The sequence below is a fragment of the Emys orbicularis genome, chromosome 3 (genome assembly GCF_028017835.1).
Source record: "Emys orbicularis isolate rEmyOrb1 chromosome 3, rEmyOrb1.hap1, whole genome shotgun sequence".
Classification (NCBI taxonomy): Eukaryota; Metazoa; Chordata; order Testudines; family Emydidae; genus Emys; species Emys orbicularis.
The window spans coordinates 137,155,520-137,181,117 of record NC_088685.1 but is presented as its reverse complement, the minus strand read 5'-3'; the positions used below and the strand labels follow the sequence as shown (position 1 = coordinate 137,181,117).

At 43.2% G+C, this 25,598-nt stretch overlaps 1 protein-coding gene across 1 annotated transcript in view; it reads left to right on the top strand.

The window, feature by feature from the left end:
- Positions 1–25,598, top strand: part of ARID4B (AT-rich interaction domain 4B) — a 160,029-nt gene that overhangs the window by 44,570 nt on the left and 89,861 nt on the right. Inside the window, 5 exon segments of the mRNA XM_065401912.1 lie at positions 356–466; positions 8,161–8,226; positions 10,545–10,635; positions 19,234–19,313; positions 23,417–23,508. Coding sequence (XP_065257984.1) covers positions 356–466; positions 8,161–8,226; positions 10,545–10,635; positions 19,234–19,313; positions 23,417–23,508 — 440 coding nt within the window.

The window sequence follows — 25,598 nt, the reverse complement described above, 5'->3', positions numbered from 1 at the left end:
AAAGTTTGAGGGTTTGAAGAGGCTGTCAACATCGCTATAATCTTTTAAAGGTATCAGTATTTGCAAGAAATTTAAGGGGGTATTTTCTAATTTAGATTTTTACTAACTGCAAAAGAACATTCGCCACAGACTTTGGACACACTTGACAACTTAAAACAGACCAACAGTTGACCTACTGAGAGCACTACCCTAGCAACACCAAGCTTACTACTGCAGGAGGGGGTCCCTGCCCTTCCCCAATTACAGCCATTATGTCTCTGCTATAGCTGTAATGTCAATCATCTTGTGTTTGAGGACTGATAATCATGGAAGTGTTTGGGACATTAAAGGCCCCTTGTGTTCCTCTCTCTTCCAGGCCATTGATGAGCCTCCATATTTGACAGTGGGCACTGATGTGAGTGCTAAATATAGAGGAGCCTTCTGTGAGGCCAAGATCAAGACAGCAAAAAGACTCGTCAAAGTCAAGGTATGTAGTTTTCCTGTTAATTTTTCAGAAAAATTCATGGATATTGTGAATGCCATAACATGCAGATACACTTTACTCATGATACACTCAAGGGGCTTAGTCACATCCATTACTCAACTCCCCTTCCATGCTGACTGGCATTGAAAAAAGGTGCGGCATTAGGGCTCCTGCATGTGCTACCTAACCATCCCTTCAGGAGCATCATGCCTATTTCTCTTCTTCAGGCAGTGTCTTCAGTTGCCCTTCCTGTGATGCTCCTTTATGCCTGCCTCCCACACTGTGGCCCCTAAAGCCACAGGCTTGTTGTACAACTATAGTCTTAGGACTTGTCTAAGCAAACTGTGTGTGGCAAGTTGGGAAGTAAATGTGCCTCATACTAGCTTGCCAAGCCCTAGAGGTCTGAGTGGACCCTGCTGATGCTCATTAAAGGTTTCCCCGATGTATTTTATCTACTTCCACTGTGAAAGACATGCTTTTACATTGCAACTTGCCATGTACTAACTGTTCATATAGACAAGCCTTAAGATGAGATGTAGTTCATTTTACAAGTATCCATGTTAGTCTGTATCCACAAAAACAACAAGATGTCCGGTGACACCTCAAAGACTAACAGATTTATTTGGGTATAAATAAAACCCACTTCTTCAGATGCATGGAGTGAAAATTACAGATGCAGGCATTATTATACTGACACATGAAGAGAAGGAGAAGAATGTGTCAGTATAATAATGCCTGCATCTGTAATTTTCACTCCATGCATCTGAAGAAGTGGGTTTTTTACCCACGAAAGCTTATGCCCAAATAAATCTGTTTAGTCTTTAAGGTGCCACCGGACTCCTTGTTGTTCATTTTACAATTATTTTTCCATAGTTTAAGGCAGTGCTTTTTAGGAACACATGACTTTACCATCTAGCAGACTACTACTGCTTCAGAGAAAGGGGAAGCCTCTTCCATCTTCAGATGAAGCATCTAGTTAACTGTTAAATGCTATTCATATGTGGACAGGAATTCCTTCCTGATCCCTAAGCTGTCCAGTTGATAATTGACGCAATCAGTATAAATCAGATATAGTCTATCTGCATGTTGTAGAGGGAATACTCGGTATAGCTTTTAAAGACTATTATAAACTAGTTAAAATACAACTAGAAGTATACAGGGCAACTTCTGGACTTGTCTTGAGCAGTTAAATCTATTATCGATCATCTAAGTTTGTATGTTTGAATAACTGTACCAGGAAAGTGCCTGCTCAAGTTTTCTTATCCATGCCTATGAAAAACCCAGTGGAGAAAGCTAGGAGGGATCAAGAATTAAGGAAAACTCAGTACTGTAATACTATCTGTTGTTAAATTGCATCTGAGCTATTGTGACAAAACACTTTATTGAATAACGAATCTTCAAGAAAATATTTTTCACACTATAGCTCAGCTGAAATCTAGGAGCATAATATTACAGTACTGAGCTTTTCCGTAAGTGCTCTTGATCCCTGCTCGATCCCTCCATTGAGTTGCCTGGTTGGAATAAATGAAACACCAAAGTAAGTTTTCATCGTTGTTGTTGTAGTGAGCACTTGACTGTTTCCTGCTATTACTGACTTGGATTATAAAGTGTTTGACTCCAGTTGCATGACTTAGCTCTGTATAGACAGCCATTGCCTTAGGCTCTCAGCTGGTGTCCGCTATAATGGTAGACAGCTAACACTTATACCAAAATGTAGGATGTGTTTTAAAAAAACTTTAACAAAATATAGTGCTAAAAGAACAGTTCACGAAGTTGTTGCAACATGAACAGTTAAGAATTTCTCCTCCAGCTTAGTGAAATCTGTGTTAGGAAACCCCTCCAGCGTCCCTAAGCATTTAATATAATTTGACCTTATTTATGAAAAGTGTGCATTTACAGAATAGCTTAGACATTCTGTAAAAGGAAGCTGCCTTCAGTATGAACAAACAATGAGTGGAAAGTGTAAACTTACACCTTATTAGGGCCGGCTCTAGGCACCAGTGTAGGAAGCAGGTGCTTGGGGTGGCCAATGGAAAGGGGCGGCATGTCCGGGTCTTCGGCGGCAATTCGGCGGCGGGTCCCTCTCGGAGGGAAGGGCCAGCTGCCGAATTGCCGCCGAAGAATGAAGCGGCATGCTAGAGCTGCCGCCGATTGCGGCTTTATCTTTTTTTTTTTTTTTTTCCTTCGCCGCTTGGGGCGGCAAAAAAGCTGGAGCCAGCCCTGACCTTATTGATCTGTATGAAATGATAGACACCGGAAAGGCAGCGAGAGTGGGATACAGGTGAGACCCACTAGCCTGTGCTATGAAGACCTTCCATAAAAAGTTATCACAAAATGGATTTTATGGCCTGAAGATTACCTGAAGCATCTCCTTGAAGTGGTAGAATAAGTCTTTCTTGCCTCTATCTTGTTTTATTAACATCAGAAAACATCCACCACCTGCCCCAGTTAAAATCTTAATAAAACCATTTTATACAAGAACTACAAGGACATTTTAATATGGATAATGTCAGGTTCACATAGGCTGAGGCAGAATTTAACACAAGGGGCAATAGACGTGTACTAACTTATCTTTATGGTCCGAACTACCATGATTGTTAGCTTCTTGGGGCAGTGACTGTCTCTTCACTACCCATTTATACAGTCTAGGACAATAGAGTCCCAGTAGCTAGTTGGGACCTTTAAGTGCTACAGCAATACAAGAAGTTAAAATAGACTAAAGTAAAACAGTGATGTTCCTAAGTCTATTTTAAGTTTGAGATGTTTAACAAATAAGGAATTTTAAAAGTTCTTTAATCTAACAGTGACCCCTGATTTTCCCAAAAGTTATTCAACTCTTTCTGGCACACTTCTGATTTTTCAAGATTTTCAGCTGACACTTGGGCCATACGGGAATTTTTCATCACCAACTGAGTGCTTCTGAAGTTTTTGGTAGCTTGCTTGCTGCATATTTCCCTACCCCCAGTTGTTTGTAGCCTCTACTCCAGTCTCCTATCACACATAAGGGAGTCATCTTCATTTTACCAGGGAAATCAAAATTATCTTTATAACATGAATTTTAGCTTGCAGAGTCTGTTTAAATGTCATCAGCATGGTCTATTTTACATAATTCATGTAGGAAGAGCAACAGGCTTTTCAGGACTAGAAATGACTTACTTGATATATAATAAGTAGTTTTAGCTGTTCTCTTTTCCTCTCCTCCCCATTTAACTTAGTGGTGTATTTCTAGAGGCAGTTGTACGGTCTTGTATAAAAAAAATCCTATATAAAAGGCACAAGATCTTAACATAATTTAAGTTTTTCAGCAAAGAACCATTATTTCTGCATCAACTTCCATTCAACTCAGTAAACTGAATTAAATATTAAAGCAAATAATCAGTTCGGTATTTTTTGTTAGTATTGAAGTCATTTTTAGAATGTCTCACTTTTACACTTCCCCCTAGTCTTACGGGTGCTACCGAATTTTGTAACAGTGCAATCGTATTATAAAAATTGAAGTGGGAGACAGCTGAGATTTGGAGCAGTTTGGACTTCTAAAAGGTGTAGGAGGCAGTAAAGTTTCATGGTTCAAGAAGCAGAGGCTTTTGGAATGGAGATGGTGGCTCATTTCTTCCCCCCTCCCACCAGATAGTGTTGGGCATGTTAGTTTTACCCAGCGAATATGGCAGTTCTCCCCTCTTTACCTTATCCCCAATATAAACTGCTGCACCCAAAGCTAAGCATGTTAGTTGAATGTTTTAGTGATCATTTTTTAAATAGTTATGATATGTAAATAATCTTGATTAGGCTTCAGTTAGTGCCTAATTAAGATGAATAAAGGCAGTTCATACTTTGAGCTATTTTTCCAGCTAGTTCAGTTACAGACTTGACACACCATTGCTCAAGTAATTTCCTTCCCAGCAGTAAAGGCTAGAAACTTAATTTTTTTTTAAAAGTTAGAGTTTTTTCTTCCAAAATCTCTGGCAAGGGGTGGTTGTTTCTTTAACTAGTTTGTTAGCATTAGACACAAGACCTCCTGCATGTCGAGGTCCTGGACCATTAATTGTTGGTACATCAGCACTGAATTATAAAAAACCCAAATACAGTGTTATGTATACAGATAACTTCATGACTATCTTCCTTCACTTACCCTTTTGTAAGTAGGATACAACAGTTCCTCCTGGTGAACGAGGTGTTTCTAGTGCAGAGGTGGGCAAACTACGGCCCGCGGGCCACATCCAGCCTGCGAGACCGTCCTGCCCGGCCCCTGAGCTCCTGGCCGGGGAGGCTACCCCCTGGCTCCTCCCCTGCTGTTCCCCCTCCCCCGCAGTCACGCTGCCGTGCGGGGAGCACTCTGGCCCGCCGCTCGTGCCGGACTGCGCGGCTTGCGCCTGCCCACCTCCCAGGCTTTCCAATAAGCCAGTCCTGCCACTCTGAGCGGCATGGTAAGGGGGCGGGGAGCTTGTGGATAAGGGGTAGGGGGTTCTGGGGGGCAGTCAGGGGACAGGGAGCAGGGGGCGGTTGGATAGGGGGTGGAGATTCTGGGGGGGGCGGTCAGGGAACGGGGGTATTGGATAGGCATGGGAGTCCCAGGGGGCCTATCGGGGGTGTGGATAGGGGTCGGGGCAGTCAGAGGACAGGGAACAGGGGGGGTTGGATGGGTTGGGGGCTCTGAGGGGGGCAGTCAGGGGGCGGGAAGTGGGAGGGGGCAGATAGGGGGCGGGGGCCAGGCTGTTTGGGGAGGCACAGCCTTCCCTTCCCGGCCCTCCATAACGTTTCACAACCCCGATGTGGCCCTCGGGCCAAAAAGTTTGCCCACCCCTGTTCTAGTGTGTAAGAACTGTCCAGATACCTGCTTTGTCTGGAACTACAGTCCTAAACAGCCACACCTGAAACTAGACCACTTGCATGTTGAAGTACAAGGGATCCGTCCTATCATTCGTACTTGTAAAGAAACCATAATACCTGCGTTTCTCCAAGCTTTATAAATATGGGTTAAGAATTAGTCTTTAAGAAAGCTACTTGTGTCAGAATATTTCCATCTTACACAAAGTGCAGTGGGTATGTGTGACGGGGTTTGAGGGTGTAAATCCAGGCCAGTAAGAGGTTGTATCACCACTTGCTGTGCTACTCTTTGTGCCTCTCAGTGCTTTGCTGCTATAGCTCCCAGCCTGGGATGCTCATAACCAGCCTACAGGCATGCAGATCACAGCTCGAGTGTCTGTGTGCTAGACAGCCCTGGTTCAGCAGCTCTGACCCCAGCAGCCTGTCTACAGTCCCACTTTGGCTTCCACCAGCCTTGGTTACAACTGCAAGGTGACACCCCCCCCCCCGACCCAGATTTCCCCAAAATCATGTGCTCTGCAATGTCCAATCCTCTCCCGAACAGTTTAGAGGAACAAACGAACCATATTATTTCTCTGAAGACACAAAAGCATATGCTCAATAACTTAATTGGGGTAAATACGCCCCTTCATTTAAATAGTGCACTGAGTTGGTTTATAGTAAAAATAAAATTTATTAACAACAGGACATAGGTTAAGTGATGCCAAGTAAAAAAGAATAAAGTTAGAAAGGATTACAACCCCCCAAAAAGTGAAAACATGCATCTAAAAGTCTGAAACTTAATCTAGCAGAATACAGGCTTTGTGCAAGATGGCTTCTCTCACCAGTCTCCCTTCTTCCCTAGCCATGGCTGACTTTCTCTCAGTCAGGAAGTTCCACAAAAGCACAAGGGGCTGACTTCCCTTGTCTTCCTAGGTGAAAAGATCTTTGCCTAAACAGGTTTCTTACCTATATTTAGTTCCAAAGACTTCAACCCCCCTTTGGTTGAAGGATCCATCTTTCTCAGTTCCTAAGAGTGCTGTTCCCTTGTGTCTGTCTAGTAATGGATGCCAAAGAGCTAAGGGTGAACCTACCTGGTTCAGCACCTCCCCCTCCCCAGCAGCAGCAGAGTTTGGGTGTGGGAGGGGCAGGGGGTTGGGGCACGGGAGGGGGTGAGGCGGGCTCTGGGTGGCGTTTTCCCGGGGGTTCCCCAGAAGCAGCGACATCCCCCTTGCTCAGCTAATAAGGGGAGGCACGGCCAGGAAGTTCTGCGTGCTGCCTCCGCCCAGAGCACTGGCTTCACATCTCCTATCGGCTGGGAACCACAGCCAATGGGAGCTGCAGGGGCGGTGCCTGCAGGCGGAGGCAGTGTGCAGAGCTGTCTGGCCACACCTCCACCTAGGAGCTGAGTGAGGGGGATGTCGCTGCTTCTGGGGAGTCCCCCAGGTAAGCGCCGCTTAGAGCTTGCCTCACCTCATCCCATACCCCAACCCCCTCCACACCCAAATTCTGCTGCTGGGGTGGAGGGGGCGCAGTGGCCAGAGACTGCTGCTGCAAAAGTCACGGAGGTCATGGAAAGTCACAGAATCCATGACTTCCATGACCTCCGTGACAAACTCACAGCCTTATTCATAACTCTTAAGACCCACAGCGTACATACATTACGCAAGAATACTAATGATCAGTGAGTTATTAGTTTTTAAATGATACCTCAAGACATATTTTGTACAAAGATTATTACAATTGTATGTATGGTGTGAATACAGGGGTGCTTAGTGTCAAGGTACCAGTCCAGTGACACTCAGCATGAAGAGTCAGAATGCAAAGTAGTTTTATTCACCTGAACTATACATTTCTGGGCTTCATAAAGTCTATTTAAATGTTTTAGTGTTTGCAGTTTAGAAAACTGCACTACTCATGATTTCCTACCCACCAAAAAAAAAAAATTAACTCTAGCTTACCTAAGTATTTTCCCCCTGAGCAACATATGAATGCATGCATAGAATAAAGCATTGTTGCCTTACACCCAAACAGTCCTCCAAGAAGTTTGCATGGTATTTACCTTTAACAGGACAATGACAACTTAACACTCCTCTGAAAGTTTACCTAGGCTTTGTCTACACTACACAGCTTTTAGCGTAAAAGTTGGGCAGTGTAAATGCTGTTTGTCGGCACTTTTGCCGACAAAATAATTCCACCCCCTACGAGCGGGGTTCGCGTTGTCAACAGGAGAGTGCTGCTGGCAGCAAAACTTTTGTCTTTCGGGTGGGGCTTTTTTTAAGTGGCAGTGTAGGCAAAGCCTGACTGTTAAAAGTAACACTTAAGATCACCAACTGAGAGGCTAGAGAATTCTGTTCAGCTTGTACATTTGACAGCATGTTGTCTATAGCCACTTTTACCACTTCCCTGCAGAGTTTCCTCTGTTTTACATGTATCTTTCACTCAACAATGGGGAGAGAAACAAAACAAAAGTGAGATTGTAGAACCATAAACTGAGGCCAGGAGTACAATCTGAAGCTGTTTTTTTAAAGTTATAAATTTAAATAGAACCATTGCTTTAAGGACTATGTTTTGGGTCTAAATATGTTGACTTTATCCTTTTATTTGACTGATCAACCATTTTAGATGGCACCAGTTAAAATCTTTATGCAAAGTTTGTTTGTTTTTACAGCGTTTCTTTGCATCAAGGTCACTTGCAAAATAACTTCTTGGAAGTGTTTAAAGTTATCTTGTAAAACAAAAATATCTGAGTGATAGAGCTTCAGCAAATTGAACAGCTACAGGAGGCTGGTTGAATGCAAGATGAGAATTAGAGAAAAAGGAGTGCTTACGCTTTCATGTACTTACGCTGCTCAACTGTATCAAGTGATTGTTAGTTGAATTATATTTTCTAGGTAACATTTAGACATGATTCTTCAACAGTGGAAGTGCAGGATGACCACATAAAGGGCCCATTAAAGGTAATACATTTTTTGAATTTCAGTAGAATTCAAAGTCATTTATCAAAATGTGTTGATAGTTATGTCTATCTAAGGTTACACTTTTTTCTTTTTTGGGAATACTGATTAGCAAGGTAGAAGTCTTTCTGTAGGGATGAGAATTTAAAGAGTTTTTAAATATGTAGGGTATGATATGGAAATCTGTGGCTGGTCTGAACATACAGTCCTGCCATGACATAAGCCCATTCCATTGCCCATTGCAAAGAGCGAAACCCAGCACTGCCAGTGTAGAGTGACAAGGTATAAAGGTCATTTGTTTAGCAGATTCCCTGCTAACCACAAGGAGAAGATTAACAAGAAACTAGCCATCACCCTGAATATTAAGTAGTTTTAGCCGATTCATTTAAGATTTCTACCCTGCTACCAGGGGAGAAAACAAAGCTGGTTCCTCAGTTTAAGTGCTTGGTCACAAATCTTTTTTGACCAGCTTGCAGATGTTTTGGTGCAAATCACACACCCAATTTCCGTTTTTATGTGGGCTCCTTAAGAACATGAGGGATGTCCCTGTTTCCCTGGAAAAATCTTAAAGCCACACCTATTAGTTCCCCATTTTATTTTCTACCAGATCAAGAGATGTTAAATTGATAAGTCAATGTTAAATTGATTTTAGTATTCACAGGCATTTCATAGATTCATAGATTCTAGGACTGGAAGGGACCTCGAGAGGTCATCGAGTCCAGTCCCCTGCCCGCATGGGGGCACTAGTTTAAACCTGTCCTTACAGATTTTAGAATCTATATCAACTTTGTTTAGTTCAGCGCTAAATGCTCTCTAATTATGAAAGTAAATCATGTTTATTCACAATTTTTAATAGGGTTGGGTCCTGCCAGCATGGCGAGAACTAAGACTGACATGCTTATGCCCTAACTTTTGTTGAAGCTTTGTGCATATATACTGAGCCAGAATTGAGAATTGTCATGTCACAAGGCTTGAAGGTTTTTAAACATTGAAAAAGTCTCCGATATCATTCAGAGGCTGGATGTCAGCAAACTAGCCAGCTTTCTGGCTAAAGATGATGCAGAAACAATCAATCAAACTGCTTACCAAGGATCATATACTGGTCACCAACCTTGCAAGAGGAACCAGGCCAGTAATCCTAGGTGAACATGACACATTGATCAGTTGAATTTTTAAAAACTGAACAGTGCAACAAGACACTCTAAGGGCTTCCACACTACAGGCAAGGAATTTTAAAGAAATAGGTCTTGTTGACTATTTTACTGAGTTAGTTTACTCAATTGTTACTAGAAGTAAAGACTTTTATAGTAGTGGGAGAATTAACTTATGTTTTAGGGATGGGACTTTTGTAAGAAGTACAACTATGACCACTTGCCAAAGTTTAAGTACAGGAATTTGTCAAAATATAAAATACACATTAGTCACATTCTTTCAACTTTAATATTTCAGTGTAAACCAGTTTATATGGACTTCAGGTTTCAAATACCAATTCAGGAAATCAGATAATCTTCCTCTTGAAGCCTTTAGTGACAGCTTTTTTAAAAGAAGATCCTACTGGCTCAGATTTTCCAGTTAAGTGTAGTTTGATGAAAGGAAAACTGCTTCTTACCTCTACCTCATAGGGCCTACACCTCCCTCTCTGTGTTCAACAAAACACAGAAGCAGATAGGATAGTAAAGGGAAAAATAAAAGTGGACAGAAGGCATGAGTAGTAGAGGAACAGTATTGAAGGAAGCTGCAAAGCAAAAATGGTTGACATGATTTGTCTTCTGCAAAGACTAGTGGGGAGAATAGGCTTATAGTGCTCTCAGTCTCTTAATCTTCATATTGCTTCCTTCCTCTGGAGGTGAAGGGGATGTGAGCACTCAGTGCATAACTGATAGGCTTTTGGGCTTGAAGCTAAGAAGTTTGATTGGTTCTGGTTTTAGTCACTGTTGCTTTGGAAAAAACTCAGCTGGATGATTTGAACTGGCAAGCTGTTATACAAGAGAATGACATAACTCAAAACAGTTCTTATTCCCCACTTGCTGGCAGCAAAGAATGAACCATATTCAGTTATCTGGATTGGTTTGGAAAAATAAAGTAACAAATTTACAAATATAATTTTGAGCGAAGGTAAAAGGTAAAGTACATTTAACTGCGCTAAACTAGAAATTCAGTGCATCTGAGGAACACAAGGTTGGACCTGTTCTAAGCAAAGTATTTTTAGCATCTTACCCTCATTAAGATTTGCTGATTTAAAATATTTTTTACAGTCCTAATTCAGATGAATTATCTGTTTGAAAGTTTTCAAAAGTTAAGTAGCTTTTATATTATTTTAGGTAGGATCTGTTGTAGAAGTAAAGAATCCAGATGGAACTTACCAGGAAGCTGTCATCAACAAATTAACAGATGCAAGTTGGTATACTGTAGGTAAGAGAAATGGATAACTATGTCCTCAAACTGGAAAGTACACATCAGAAAAACATCACCACTTATCCAAAGATTAGCAACACTCGATCTGTTTTAAATTTGAGAAAATGCCTTTGGGCTATAAATGTATATCAAGAATATTCTCGGTGGGAAGTACTTAATAAAAACAAGATTTTGTATCTGTAGAAGCAGTTGCTTAACAGTGTTCCCTGTGCTGCACACTTTTGTCGAGATGATTTGGTAATAGCATATGGACAGGCTTAAGTTCACACTTTATGTACTGCAGGTAGTCTCATTTGAAGTCGATGGAACTGTGTAAAGTTAAGCACATGCATAAATCTTTACAGGATTAGCACCATATAGAAAATTACATACTTGAGTACTTTTAAATAGCAAATAGGTAAACACTAGACCAGTAGATAAAGTTATTCAAAGTTGAGTTGTCTCATATTTAAAGAGATTCACTCTCAAAAATGAGTTTTCTAACAAGATATACATGTTTTATTAGTCTAGAAAAGCAGTTTTCAAACTGTGGTACATATAGGTTGGTTTAATCAGAATAAGAATCCAGTCTAACTACACTGATAAATTGTGAAGGTGGTACACCAAATATTTTAGTTTTAGATGTGGTATATTAGGTCCTTGCTTGAGAACTATTGGTCTGGACTCTAGAATAATATGCTATATTGTACCTGCTTTTGAGGGTAGTTAGAAATAACTCGTGGTGATTTTAAATATTACAACAGCTGCAGTAACAGTTTACAGTACTTATTTCCCCCTAGTTTAGAACAAAGATAAAAGCTATCATAGCTCCTTTTAAACAAGCACATAACAATGTTGACTCTTCCTTTAGTTTTTTCCATTATCTAATCAAGTCCTAAAACATTTTTTCCGATGACTTAGTCCAAATGCCCTAGCAAAGCTTGCTTTCTGTATGCCCAGTTCAGATGGCCCTCGCTTTTCAGTGCTGTTTCCATGGCACGTCAACCAGTCTATGAGAGGCAGAAGGGTAGAGTACATGTAAAACTAGTTTTTCAGGTCTCAGGAACCAATACTCTCCTTAACACAGCCCTAAATATGGGAAAATTAAAAAGCACCAATTAAGGGTTTTTTAATTTTTTTATTATTATTATTTATTACTACAGTAACTCCTCGCTTAACGTTGTAGTTATGTTCCTGAAAAATGCGACTTTAAGCGAAACGATGTTAAGCGAATCCAATTTCCCCATAAGAATTAACGTGAAGGGGGGGGGGGGGGGGTTAGGGTCCAGGGAAATTTTTTTCACCAGATAAAAGACTATATATATATACACACGCACACAGTATAAGTTTTAAACAAACAATTTAATACTATACACAGCAATGATGATTGTGAAGCTTGGTTGAGGTGGTGAAGGCGGATGGTGGAAGAGGGTGAGATATTTCCCAGGGAATGCCTTGCTGCTAAATGATGAATTAGCACTCGGCTGAGCCCTCAAGGGTTAACACGTCGTTAATGTAGCCTCACACTCTACAAGGCAGCACGAATGGAGGGAGGGGAGACAGCATGGCAGACAGAGACACACACCCTGTGTGTGTGTGTGTGTGAGAGAGAGAGAGAGAGAGAAAGATGAGCATTGCCCCTTTAAGTATGCAGATCCCACTCTAAGTACATTGCCTTTTTAAGTAGATCAGCAAGTTGAGACAGCAGCTTCTGCTAGTAAGCTGCCACTGTCCTGAACCCCGTCGTGTCCCCTCCCCGCCCCCCCCCATAGAGAGATGGGGTAAGCGGGGGGCAGGAGCAGGGGGGAGGGGGACACCCTGACAGCCCCCCTCATCCCCCCCCTGCACAGTAAGCAGGAGGCTCCCAGGAGCAGCTCCAAGGCAGAGGGCAGGAGCAGCACATGGCAGTGGGGCGAAGGACAGCTGAACTGCCCAGCAATTGATAGCCTGCTGGGCGGTTGCCGCACAGGGAACTTAGGGGAGCGGGGAGCTGATAGGGGGGCTGCCGGTCCGCCCTGGTTCCAATCCCCCACCAGCTAGCTGCAACGGGCTGCTCTTTCTGCAAGCAGTGGACAAAGCAGGCAGCTGCCAAACAACATTATAAGTGAGCATTGTGAACTTTAAACAAGCATGTTCCCTAATTGATCAGCAACAAAACAACGTTAACCGGGACGACTTTAAGTGAGGAGTTACTGTACTGAGAAACTTGTCCTCTCCCCCTCCCTCCCCCCGAGCTCCATCATACAAAGAGATTAGGGGGAGACTGACCGATGGCAGTTTTTTAAGGTGAAGGCTCCCCTTGACAGGTAGTCTCTCCCATTACATAGGTTAATGTTGCTGTGGGGATCTTGTGCATGGACCATGTTTTTGGCTGATCTAAATGAAGCTTATTTTGGACTCCATGACCTCTAACATTTCTAAACTGGTAGACTGATCTGTTACACACAGGGATGCATAATATAAAACAAGATTTATAATACATTCATGCACATCATTAGCTGCAATTATGCATAAAGAAAAATATTAGCAATTGTGACCATTTATTATTAAGGGTTGCTAATTGTAAACTGATGCTGGAGAACTGGCAGATGAAAACTGACTTCAGGAAGTGTGTGCTAAGTGGAGTTCTGAGCAGAGTGATAGTTCTTCGAGTGCTTGTCATGTCCATTCTATTCTAGGTGTGTGTGCACCCATGTGCACAATCGTTGGAGAGTTTTGCCTTAGTGGTATCCGTAGGGTCGGCAGTGGCACCTCCTTGAGAGCCCCCCACGCTCACCCCCCATTCTCCACCTATCAGACTTGTGGGGGGGAGCTTGGGACCTCTGCCTTGCAGTGGGCTGGTGGGGTAGGGCTTCTGCCCAGTGGGGAGAGAGGGTCTCGGGGCTTCAGCCCCACAGAGCATGTCCGCTGAGGCTTGGGGCTTCAGCAGGAGCAGGGCTGAAGCCCCGAGCCCCAGCAGGTACGCTCCAGCTCTCAAACTTCTGAAGATTGTCGTATGCAGCTCAGAGGGTCAGTAAGTTTGGCCACCCCGGTATATAGTTTAGGTACTTAGTTAGCCTTTAAGTTAAGTGTGAGGTAGTTCGGTAGTTAGAGTCCCGGCTGGGACTTCACCCCGGAGTGGGGCATGCCCTGCTCTCCTGGTTTTCTGGTTGCTCGTCATGCAACAGGCCGATGCCTATTAGTGACCCCCACGACAGTTGTCTGAAGTGCTTGGGGAAGTCCCATAGAAAGAACAAGTGCAGAATCTGTAAGAACTTCGCCCTAGAACTCAGAAGGAGTGGGATATCCGCTTGAGGGCGCTCCTCATGGAGACTGCGCTTCGTCCTGCGTCAGAGCCCTCCCACTCTGATCCCACACTGAGCAGCTCGGCATTGGTGCAGAGCGCACCGCCATCGCTGGCTGCGTCAGACCTCGTTCCCCCTCACCGGCGCCGAAGCGGCAAAAGAGGAAGAGCCCCCCGGCACCAGAAGGGAAAGCAGCCTCGGGCAAAAGACCTATGTCAGGCCATGTGCCTGCCCTGGGGCTTCATGAGGGTACTGCTGAGTTCGGACCCTCCAGCCCGACCAGGGATCCACCTCTGACTCCCGGGAGCGGCAGGGGACCCCAGCTTCTCCTAGGTCCCTCGTTGCCTGAAGTGGCCCCGTGGTTAAAGAACAAGCCGTCTGACACCATGCCAGGTGCTAGACTCGGCTAAGGCCCCAATGCCTAAGGGCAAACCGGTCATGAGACCTCCCATAGGGCAGTGGAGCACCCTCTGGCCCCAGACTGGAGGCTTAAATCCCTGTCTCCGTGGCCTAGGACCCCGGTACCACATTCCCGGTCTCGGGTCAGAAGACCCAGGTCCCCGACGCCGCGCTCTCCCCCTACAACACATAGGACACTGGAGTTGAGGCACCAGTCGCCGTAGCACCGATACCAGCGAGCTGCCCTCCAAAGATCGCCACTGTGCAAGTCACCCTTGCCCAGATGGTCTCCAAGACATCAGTCCCCACTGGGGCGGGCTCGCTCCCTGTCGCAGCACTGGTCTCCATCCCCTCAGTTCCACTTGTCGGGCAGGCACCGATCCTCGTCCTCACCTCACTAGTCACCAACCAGGGTCAGTCGGCAGACTCAGGCCTCAATGGCTCCGCCCTGGTCTCCGTAAGGGCAGTGGTCGGCCTCGGACCGGGAGTTCAGCTCCTCGCCAAGAAGGGGTGATTTGCCGCCGAACTGCGAAGCTGGCACAGCACCTGCAGCGACGGCATGGCAGCAGGGACAATGGCCCGCTCAATGGCCATACTGGAACCCGTGGGGCGTGCCCATAATGCCAATCCTGTATTCCCACCAGTCCTCCCTGACCACCTCGGACAAACCGCCGCTGGTACTGAATCCAACGTGGGGGGCAGCGCATAGGACTCCAGCACCTAAGGAGCTGTCCCCGGAGAAGGAAGGGGAACCTGCCCCTCCCCCAGCGGTGCACTCGTCGTCATCTCCTTCCTAAACAGGCAGCCCCCCGATGACTTCAAGGAGCACCAGGCTCTCCTTAAGAGGGTGGCTACGAACTTGAACTTAAAAATTGAGGAGGTCCCGTAGGAGTCTGACGACCTCTTTAACTTTATATCCACCCCAGCCTGGGTTGCACTGCCCATCCACCCAGGCGTCCTTAAGATTGCTAGATCACTGTGGCACACACCCCTCTTCAATTCCGCCTACTTCTAAGAAGGCTGAAAAAAAGTTATGTCCCTGCAAAAGGGTTCGAATATCTGTGGCATCACTGGTCGATATTCACTGCTATTAATGAAAGGGATAGGCAGGGCCAAGTCAGTGGCACGCTGAAAAACAAAGATGCCAAGAGACTGGCATTTGGCAGAAAGATTTATTTGATGGCAAGCCTGCAATTTCAGGTGTCTAACCAACAGGCCCTGTTAGGCAGGTACAATTTTAACCTGTAGGACTCCCTTAACAAATTCAAGGAGGCCCTTCTGTAGGACTGAGCTCAGGAGTTCGCTGCTTTGGTGGACGAAGGCACAGTTGTGGCAAGGGGGGCCCTTCAGATGGACTGGGACACTACTGACTCAGTGGCCAGAATGGTCGCCTCTGCGGTAGCCATGAGGCGCACCTCCTGATTGCAGTCCTCCGGGTTATCCTAGGAGATGCAGGCCACTATACAGGACCTCCCATTTGAGGGGAGGGGCTCTTTTCCGAGATCACAGACTCGAGACTCCATGGCCTTAAACACTCCCATGCCACTCTCCGCTCCTTGGGCCTCCATACTCCTCACCAGGCCAGGAAGCCGTTCCGCCCTCCAACTCCTCCGCCTCCGCAGTCTAGGTCCTTGGGGACTCCCTGGCTGGGCACCTACAGGAGGAAGGATAGAGACAAGGGGTCTAAGCAGCAACACCCGTCATCTTCCTGTTGGTCTGCTCAGCTTGGGTCTTCCAGAAGCAGTCATTTTGAGGGTGCCCTTGAGGACGATGCCCCAGTCACCTCCCAGGATCCACCCTCCCACTCTTTCCTCGACTGCCTCTGCCCCTTCTGGTTGTCCTGGTCTTAGCTGACCACGGACCGTTGGGTGCTCAAAGTAATATCCTCAGGTTACATCCCGGTACACCTAGAATGGAATCAACGTGAGCACGCACTCAAAGAAGAAAAAACAGTTACCTGTCTTTCATAACTGTGTTGCTCATGTCCATTCCATTACCCGCCCTCCTACCCCTCTGTCGGAGTTGCTGGCAAGAAGGAATTGAGAGGGCATAGGGTCAGCGGTGCCTATATACCAGCGCATGGGTGGGGCACTCAAGGGGACGCCACAGCTGACCCTACGGATACTACTAAGGCAAAAATCTCTGACGACTGCATGTGGGCACGCATACACCTAGAATGGAATGGACATGAGCAACACATCTTGAGGAACAACAGTTATGAAAGGTAGGTAACCGGTTTTTCTCTTTTAAAAGAAATGGAGATTTTGTGAGATAAGTATGTTGTTCCCGGTAGGTATTACTACAGAGAAATTATCTGATAGAATAAGAAAGTAGGATGAGGGCGGGACATGGACAGAACAGAGGCCAAAATAGAATGAAGGGGAAGAGGCAGAGTAATAGAGAAGGGTGTGGCCATGAAGAAGAGGTTTTCATAATATAGAAGTGGACATGGGAGTTAGTGAGGTGGTGAAGCAATAGTGTATGGACATGTAAATAAAAAGTATACTTCAGAGTTCCAAATAGCCTGAAATTTGGATGGAATTGTAAAATGTGATGTGACAAATGCATGAAATCAGCAGTTTGCCAAAGTAAGTGATGTAGAAATAGATATGGGCTAAATGGTGGAGGCAGCTGGCGCAAGGAGTTGCAGTTTGAGGTTCAAAGTGACATGTGCAGCTGTCAAAGATTGAGCCTGAAAAAGAAAGGGAAGGTGGAAGTAAAGAAGGGAGGAGAAAGCTGACCTGGAGATGTGATTGAAGTTACTGTGCTTACCAGATAGGATGATGCCAATCTTGTGGGATCAGTGAAAGTTGGTATCACAGCTGCCAACTTCATCATGTCTAATGCAGTTCGGGAGTGAAATGACATTCGTAGCAGCAGCAGATTAGGAATATACTTTACCAGGCGGGTGAATAGAAGCAGGACTGAAAAAAAAACTTTGGAGATATTGGTATCTGTGGATCTGAGGAAAGTCTGGTTGAGAGCTGGGTGTTCCTGTCAGACTCCATAATGCTCAGTTTCCTTATTCAGCAAGTTTGTCTAAATTTACATTAGCACCCAGCCATCTTTAAGTACTGGGTGACATCACTAATTCAGAGAGTGACCTTGCTCACAAATTCCTCTGCTGAAAACTTCACTTGGCAAACAGTAAACACCATAGCAGTTATACAGCAAATTGTTACACCTTAGAGATTAATTCAGTTTGTGGCTCAGAGTCTTTATGGAATCATGCATTTGGGAACTGCTTGAAAACTGTATGTTCTACAATATCTAGGCACAGTGGGGAACCGTTTAAAGGCATGTCAACCTTCCTTGCTTTTGTAGGGCTAAGGCCTTGTCTACACTCAGGTTTTGATGTGGGCATGAGTCTTTCCTACCAAAATAATCAATACAATCCCTAGCTTGGGTCCAGTTATATTACTATTATAACAAAGGTGCCTTTTACCAGTATAGGTTATTCCCTTTGCTATAGTAGTATAAGGCAGTGGTTCTCAACCAGGGGTCTGGGACCCCCTGGTGGGCCACGAGCAGGTTTCAGGGGTCTGCCAAGTGGGACCAGTGTTAGACTCGCTGGGGCCCAGGGCAGAAAGCCTAAGCCCTGCCATGCAGCGCTGAAGCCAGTGGCCCTGAGCCCCGCCACTTGGGGCTGAAGCGGAAGCCTGAGCAACTTAGCTTCATGGGGCACCCTGTGGCTTGGTCCCCCAGACAACTGCTCTGCTTGCTACCTCTTAACGTCAGCCCTGACTTTTATATGCAGAAAAACAATTGTTGTGGCACAGGTGGGCTGTGGAGTTTTTATAGCATGTTGTGGCAGCTCAGAAAGAAAAGGGTTGAGAACCCCTGGTATAAGGCACCTTTATATACTGATAAGAGTCCACACTGTTGAGGTGTGGGGTTGGTACCATTTTACATTTTAACTATACCAATATATAGTTAAAGCAGTATTACTGGTGTATGGACAAGGACTAAGTCATGCCCTTGACACTTCTGATCTTTGTAACATCATTTGTGTATGTACAAGCACCTGGCTTATTTGGTGTCCAGAGCTTTTGCATAGAGTTCTACATCTTCAAGAATAAGCCTGCTGATGGGCAAGTTCCTCCTTTCTCTAAGATCTTGGAATAGCTGATTTGCATTTCAGTGACTTTCCCTGAAACCTTGATCTCTTGGTTTCCTTTGAAATTTTCAGTTTCAGGATAGTTCCTTTAAATGCAGTAAACTACTGTACTTCTGTCTGATAGAAAACTGGAACGGTTGCCTTGCTGGTGTATTTTGAAGGTAAAGAAGAAGAATATGCAAATGTGGCAGAGCTAGCATCTGCTCTCTACATGGTTTTTCACCATGCTTTTTGGCCAGATAAGACATTCTCTTGTGGGGACTTCATGTTGTTATACAGCTTAACAAAAGAAAAGGAAGATGCTCTCTATTATTAGGATGCCCTCAGCCAGGGGTTGGGGAGGAGTTAAATAAATTAGTCAAAATAAACACAGTATACAGAGTCTAACTGTCCAGGGTTCATAATGCAGGTACCTACCAAGTTTTAGGCATACCTTGGGAAGTTTTCTCCTGTTATAATCAGCTTGCGGAAACACACATATGTTGCAGGTTTTGGGATTACAGCCAAACTACACAAGTTCCCTGGAGTAATAGTTGATCTCAATCCTCTAGGTCCCTGAAACACTTCTAGAACTATAGAAAAGTACAGTTACCATCTAGTTTGGTGCTCCCTCTTAGTGATGAAACTGGGATTGGGTGTGTCATGTTCAGAAAGGGTGGTTCTCAATGCCCCGTCACAGAGAGTACTGGATTTCATACAGGGAAAATATTCAGGGAACTGAGCAAAGGATATTTCCATAGCAGGAAAATACAGACCAAGTATTTTTTCCAGTTTATTAACTAATAATCTGCCTTTCCTTTTTTCCCCTGGTGACAGTATTTGATGATGGGGATGAGAAGACTCTTAGACGCTCGTCTCTTTGCCTGAAAGGAGAAAGACATTTTGCTGAAAGTGAGGTAAGTGATTGGTGTCAGAATGAACACATCTTAATTCCACAGTGTTTATATTTAAAAATAATCAAAAAAATGCCTTTCATCCCAATTTCATCAGTTTAATTAGTGCCTTAGACTTTCAAAGGCTAAATATATTAATGCTGCTAAAATTGTGACTATGCAAAATATAATCCACAAAGTCTAGCTCATTCCTTTACACCCAGAAATAAGATTTGAGAGTGACTTCTCCAAACTAAAAGATGCCGTCAAAATTGACACTTCATATTTATTTTTTGCATAATGGGGTTCAATAGTGATATTACTTTATAAATTGAATTATTTTTGCTAGAAATACTTTTCTTAGCTTTCTCAGTAAGCATTGATTGAAAAAAGATACTGCAGTGTAGTGCATGACACACATTATGATTTGTATCCTCTCACATAATTACACTTTAATGGGAGCTGGTGCGAATGACCATGTTTAATTTGTAAATGTTGTTGTAATAGCTAATAAATTTGAAATCTCAGATACATCTGTGTGCTGTTGTTTTAGGTAGATTATAGCCTCTTGTCACCTGTTATTTTGAAGAAATGTTTGTCCCTCCAGAAATAAAAAAACTTTTCATATTTGTTTGATGTTCTAGCCTACAAACTAATTACTTCTAAAATATATAAATGCTTTCTAAACAATTACAGTGTTAAATCAGATGTTTATTTCTGCTTATTACACAAGACCGTGTGAACAGACAGACAAGCAGATGGACCAATATATGTGAGCATATTAATTTATCAAAGAGCTGTTTGAGAAAGTGTTCTGCTCAGTAGGAAAATTCTTTCTGTTCTATACTCAATTGAGCATGTTGCTCAGTTGTTGTGAATTAGGCATTTTTACTGTGCCTTTGTTAAGGTGCTCAAATTCTCTCACTAAAAATTCCAAGTGTATGTGCCTAACATTAAGCTCCTAAGTACCTAAATATGGATTTAACTATCAGTGGCCTGATTTTCAAAGATGATGAGCATCTGCTGCTCCTGTTGAATTTTTGTGATTTGTAGTTTCTCAGTGCTTCTGAACATCGGGCTGCTTATATATATTAAATATGGGGTTAGGAGCCTAACTTTAGGAATCCATATTTGAAAATTTTGGCCAAGATTATTATATAGGTTAATCTACCTTCCTGCTGTATGAACAAGAATGTCCATCAGTTCAGATTATTGTCTCTGATTCGCAGAAACCTAATTTTAAGGTAACCTCTCCTACTTTTCACTTTTGCCAGTCCCTTTTCTTTTCGGGTATCTGAGCACTTGGTGTTTAGCCAAAAATCACTGATTTCCAGTTCCCTCACTGTAATTGGGGGTTTACTCTGCAGTTCTAGTAATTGGTTCATGATATGTATTCCTTTACACTTGGAAGTTAAAATTGCACCTCCACTTTCTTCAGCACTTAGGCCATGTCTAAACTACAGTAGAACTTCAGAGTTATGAACCCCTCAGGAATGGAGGTTGTAACTCTGAACAAAATGTTATGATTGTTCTTTTAGAAGTTTACAATTGAACACTAACTTAATACAACTTTGAAACTTTACTATGCAGAAGAAAAATGCTGCTTTTAACCATCTTAATTTAAATGAAACAAGCACAGACAGTTTCCTTATCTTGTCAAATCTTTTTTTTAAACTTCCCCTTTATTTATTTTTTAGTTGTTTACATTTAACACAGTACTGTACTGTACTAGCTTTTTTGTTTTGTTTCTGCTGCTGCCTGATTGAATACTTCTGGTTCCAAAGGAGTGGTGTGGTTGACAGTGGTAACTCTGAGGTTCTAGTGTACATCATTTACAGCGGTGCAGCTGCACCTCTGTAGCGCTTGTGGTGAAGATGCTCTAAGCCAATGGGAGAGAGCTCTCCCGTCGACTTAATAACTCCTGCCTCCACGAACAGTGGTAGCTATGTCAGTGGGAAGCTCTCCTGCTGACATAGCACTGTCTACATCAGTGCTTAGGTTGGTATAATTTACGTTGCTCAGGGTTGTGGATTATTCACCTCCCTAAACAACGTAAATTATGCCGAAGTAATTTGTAGTGTAGACATAGCCTTAGAATTATGCCACGGTGCTGTTCTCTTGTTCTGAGCTAGGGTTTTAATTCTGTCCATGCCCATCATTCTGTGTAGAGTAAATATGTAACTTCCATCACAGTCACAGACAGATGTGTGTTTGCTTTTTGGTTTGAAAGAGGTGGGCTTCATCAGCTGCAGTGAGTTCAGTCTGACCTACAGAATATTTTTAATGAGAATCTGATGTATTCTTCATAGTTTGAAACTTGCATAGAATGAGAATGGTAAGATAAAGAAAGTTTTCACACTTCTTGAAGTGTAGTCTGGTAACATTTGTTTATTGTGTAACTAACTGGGGGAAATACCTCTTGTTTTTTATGAATATGATGCATGCCTTTATGTGTGTATATATGATGGGTTACTTGCTATGGAGTTAAATCAAAAAGGGTTAAAGGAACCAAGCAGGAAAGGTATAATAATGGCCTAGATAAGGGGCATCCCAAGGAAAATTCAAACACAATAGTCAGGTTTATTACCATGAATAGTGACTCCTCCAGCCCCAAATCTGGTGACATAGCTGTTTTGCCAAGGCTAGGAAGAGAGAGAGAAAAGGGAACACTAAGACATTACAGGATCCTGGATATAGAAAAGGATGAGGGTTGTGTGAGTGGCCAGAAAACTGCCCAGGAAATGACAGGAAGAGCTGACAGGCTGGCAAGGGGACACACAGAAACAGAAAGAGCCTGCTGCAAGCAAGACAGTCTGTTATTTCCAGCTGGAGATGGAGGTTGGCTGGAGTGAGGGGAATTTAAAAAGCTGGCAAGGAAAGATTAGGGTGTAAGTAAGACCCAGGTGTATATGCCTTTTATTGTTTTTATCCTTTAATCTGTGTGCTTTGTACCATTGGGGAAGGAATAAAAAAACCTGTATTTTGAAGATGGGTTCTTGTCACTTCAATCAGCTCCTGGGTGCTAGGAGTTAAAGAGCTTACAGGCATCAACTGCAGTTGGGCCTGTTGCATTAACACAGTTGGGAAAGGGGCCCTGATGCTTAGAGACCAAATCCCAGAGTGGTTGGTTGCATGGTTCCATCTAGAGTGAGGTGCAAGACACAGGGCCTGTCACTTGAGGGTATACTTGAGAGGGACTAGAAGGGTTCTAAGATGCAGTTTGTCCCTTAACTGTGTCAACTTGCATTTAAATAACAATAAAATATGCCAATAGAAAAAGCTCTAGGTGCCCTAACAACCAGTTATTTACAATTGTGAATGATAACAGAGAACGACTTCTCCATAAGACTCCCATTTCAAAGGCTTGCTATATAAGGTGCTGGAGGTCTGTGAGATCCTTCTTTTTTCACCCTCATGCTGAAAAGACCTAAATTAAGATATCGTGCTCTCTCAGCCTTTCCAGACAGTAAGTACCCCCCTTCCTAAATACATCTGTTTTAGAATCTTTGAGGAACATGTTGTTCTTGCCAGACTCTGTTCTTCACTCTTGCAAGAACACAGTTGTGTAATATTTTGTCATTAATTGATAAGAAAGTTAACTTCATTTGGTTTGCTGGTCTCTGTTGGTCTGCCTTGCTAACTTCAGTTTTTCTACATGAGGGACACATGTCCATTTCCCTTACATGTATAATTGGGATGTGGATCTAAGAGTGCTTCAGAAGCAGAATGTGCTTCATCTAGCAAAGGGAAGGGAGTATCTCATATCAGGATGTCAGACCCGCTGCCTGAGTTTCAGTTCTCCTTTACTGATAAGTGGTCTCAGAACAGGGCCTTCAGGGAGTGTGTGTGTGTGTGTGTGTGTGTGTGTGTGTGTGTGTGTGTGTGTGTGTGTGTGTGTGTGTGTGTGTGAAAGAATGTGTGGAAGAAGTTAGTTTCTGTGAAATGTTAATTTCTAAAAGACAAGGCCATTGTTTTTAAAGCAGTGCTGTCTCTGTTCTAAGTACATTGTCAGTAGGGAGACTTTCCAGTTACAAAAAATACATTTATTAAAGTATACAAACTTAGACTTTGTATAAACTCTTGAAAAATTGGTTTGAGTTTTAATGAGTTTAACAATCTTCCAACAGACATTAGATCAGCTCCCACTCACGAACCCTGAACATTTTGGTACTCCTGTCATAGGAAAGAAGACAAACAGAGGAAGGAGATCTAATCATATGTAAGTTAAATACCTTTCAATCATTTGTTTGAGCTCTGCATTAATTTACCTTGTTATATTGCGTCATTAATTCCAGAAGTTTTTGTATGTTTCAGACTTCTATAAATTATTAAGATACTTAGCAAGTTGAGTGAAAAGTGACATTATTCTAAAGTTGAAGGGAAAGTCAGGAAATAATTTTCCCTGTGTTGCTGTACTGCAAGACTTGTAACAAGTGCTCAATGTGTTTTCCAGCTAGCACAATTTCACTGTTCATTATGGACAAGAATTTTAAAAAAGAAAAAAATAAGAAAAAAACATGCAATAGATTTCCCTCTGGCAGGATACTAGCATAGGTTCTGAAAACAGTGGTTGAAATTGTGTTGGGCTCTATCTGTTTGAAAACTTTTTCAAACAGTTACAAGTCTATGATGGAAGGCTTTCTCTAGCTGACATGAGGTCTTTTTAGCCTCTAGGGTCCTGAAGCAGACTTGGGAATTCTTTACATAATTCTAGTCCCATGGGTAAAGATTGTTCACCCTCTTCAAAAGGGTACAACATTTGCAATCAGATGTGACACTGAAGAATAAACTGCTACAAATATGGTGTCCAAATTTCCATGGGACAAAACATCTTGATAGTCATGATCTATAGAAAATCTACATTAAAATCTCTGTTGAATAATTCCTCTTTCTTTTGCGTTAACAGCTCCAATGGTGAGCACAAGTTATTAACATAGTTATCAGAAGGTAACTTGGTTGTAATGAATCCAAGTTACTGCTCTTTTAGCTTTGTGTAATTGGACCTCTTGGATAGTATCTGCAAAGTAATGTTCAGTATTTTGCTCTGTGTAATTCATTTGACAGCTTTTACTCCTGGGGGAATTCTGTGCCAAAATATTTCAGCTTCTGCACAAATATTTTAAAATTCTGCATATTTTATTTATCAAAATAACATGATATAATGACACCAGTTTTAATTATTTTGGACATTTATTCCAAAATACCTGTCAGCAAGTATGTCTGTAACAATATAGACAACCAAATAGAGTCAGGAAATGTTTTTTGAGAAATACATTCATTACTAGGCATATTAACACAAAACTTTGAGTAATAATTCATTTAAACTACAATCCAGAAACATATTTTCTGCTTCCCTCAGAAGCAGTGCAAAGGCTTGGGGGACTCAGGGGTAACAGAGTAGCTGAGTAGGTAAGTTTTAGGAATGTGTAGGGGACAATTTCCTGGTGCAAGTGCTGGAGGAACCAACTAGGGGCAGAGCTCTTCTTGACCTGCTGCTCACAAACAGAGAAGAATTAGTAGGGGAAGCAAAAGTGGATGGGAACCTGGGAGGGAGTGACCATGAGATGGTCGAGTTCAGGATCCTGACACAAGGAAGAAAGGAGAGCAGCAGAATACGGACCCTGGACTTCAGAAAAGTAGACTTTGACTCCCACAGGGAACTGATGGGCAGGATCCCCTGGGAGAATAACATGAGGGGGAAAGGAGTCCAGGAGAGCTGACTGTATTTTAAAGAATCCTTATTGAGGTTGCAGGAACAAATCATCCCGATGTGTAGAAAGAATAGTAAATATGGCAGGCGACCAGCTTGGCTTAACAGTGAAATCCTTGCTGATCTTAAACACAAAAAAGAAGCTTACAAGAAGTGGAAGATTGGACAGATGACCAGGGAGGAGTATAAAAATATTGCTCAGGCATGCAGGAGTGAAATCAGTAAGGCCAAATCACACTTGGAGTTGCAGCTAGCAAGGGATGTTAAGAGTAACAAGAAGGGTTTCTTCAGGTATGTTAGCAACAAGAAGACGGTCAGGGAAAGTGTGTGCCCCTTACTGAATGGGGGAGGCAACCTAGTGACAGAGGATGTGGAAAAAGCTAATGTACTCAATGCCTTTTTTGCCTCTGTCTTCATGAACAAGGTCAGCTCCCAGACTACTGCACTGGGCAGCACAGTATGGGGAGGCGGTGACCAGCCCTCTGTGGAGAAAGAAGTGGTTCGGGACTATTTAGAAAAGCTGGACGAGCACCAGTCCATGGGGCCGGGTGCACTGCATCCGAGGGTGCTAAAGGAATTGGCAGATGTGATTGCAGAGC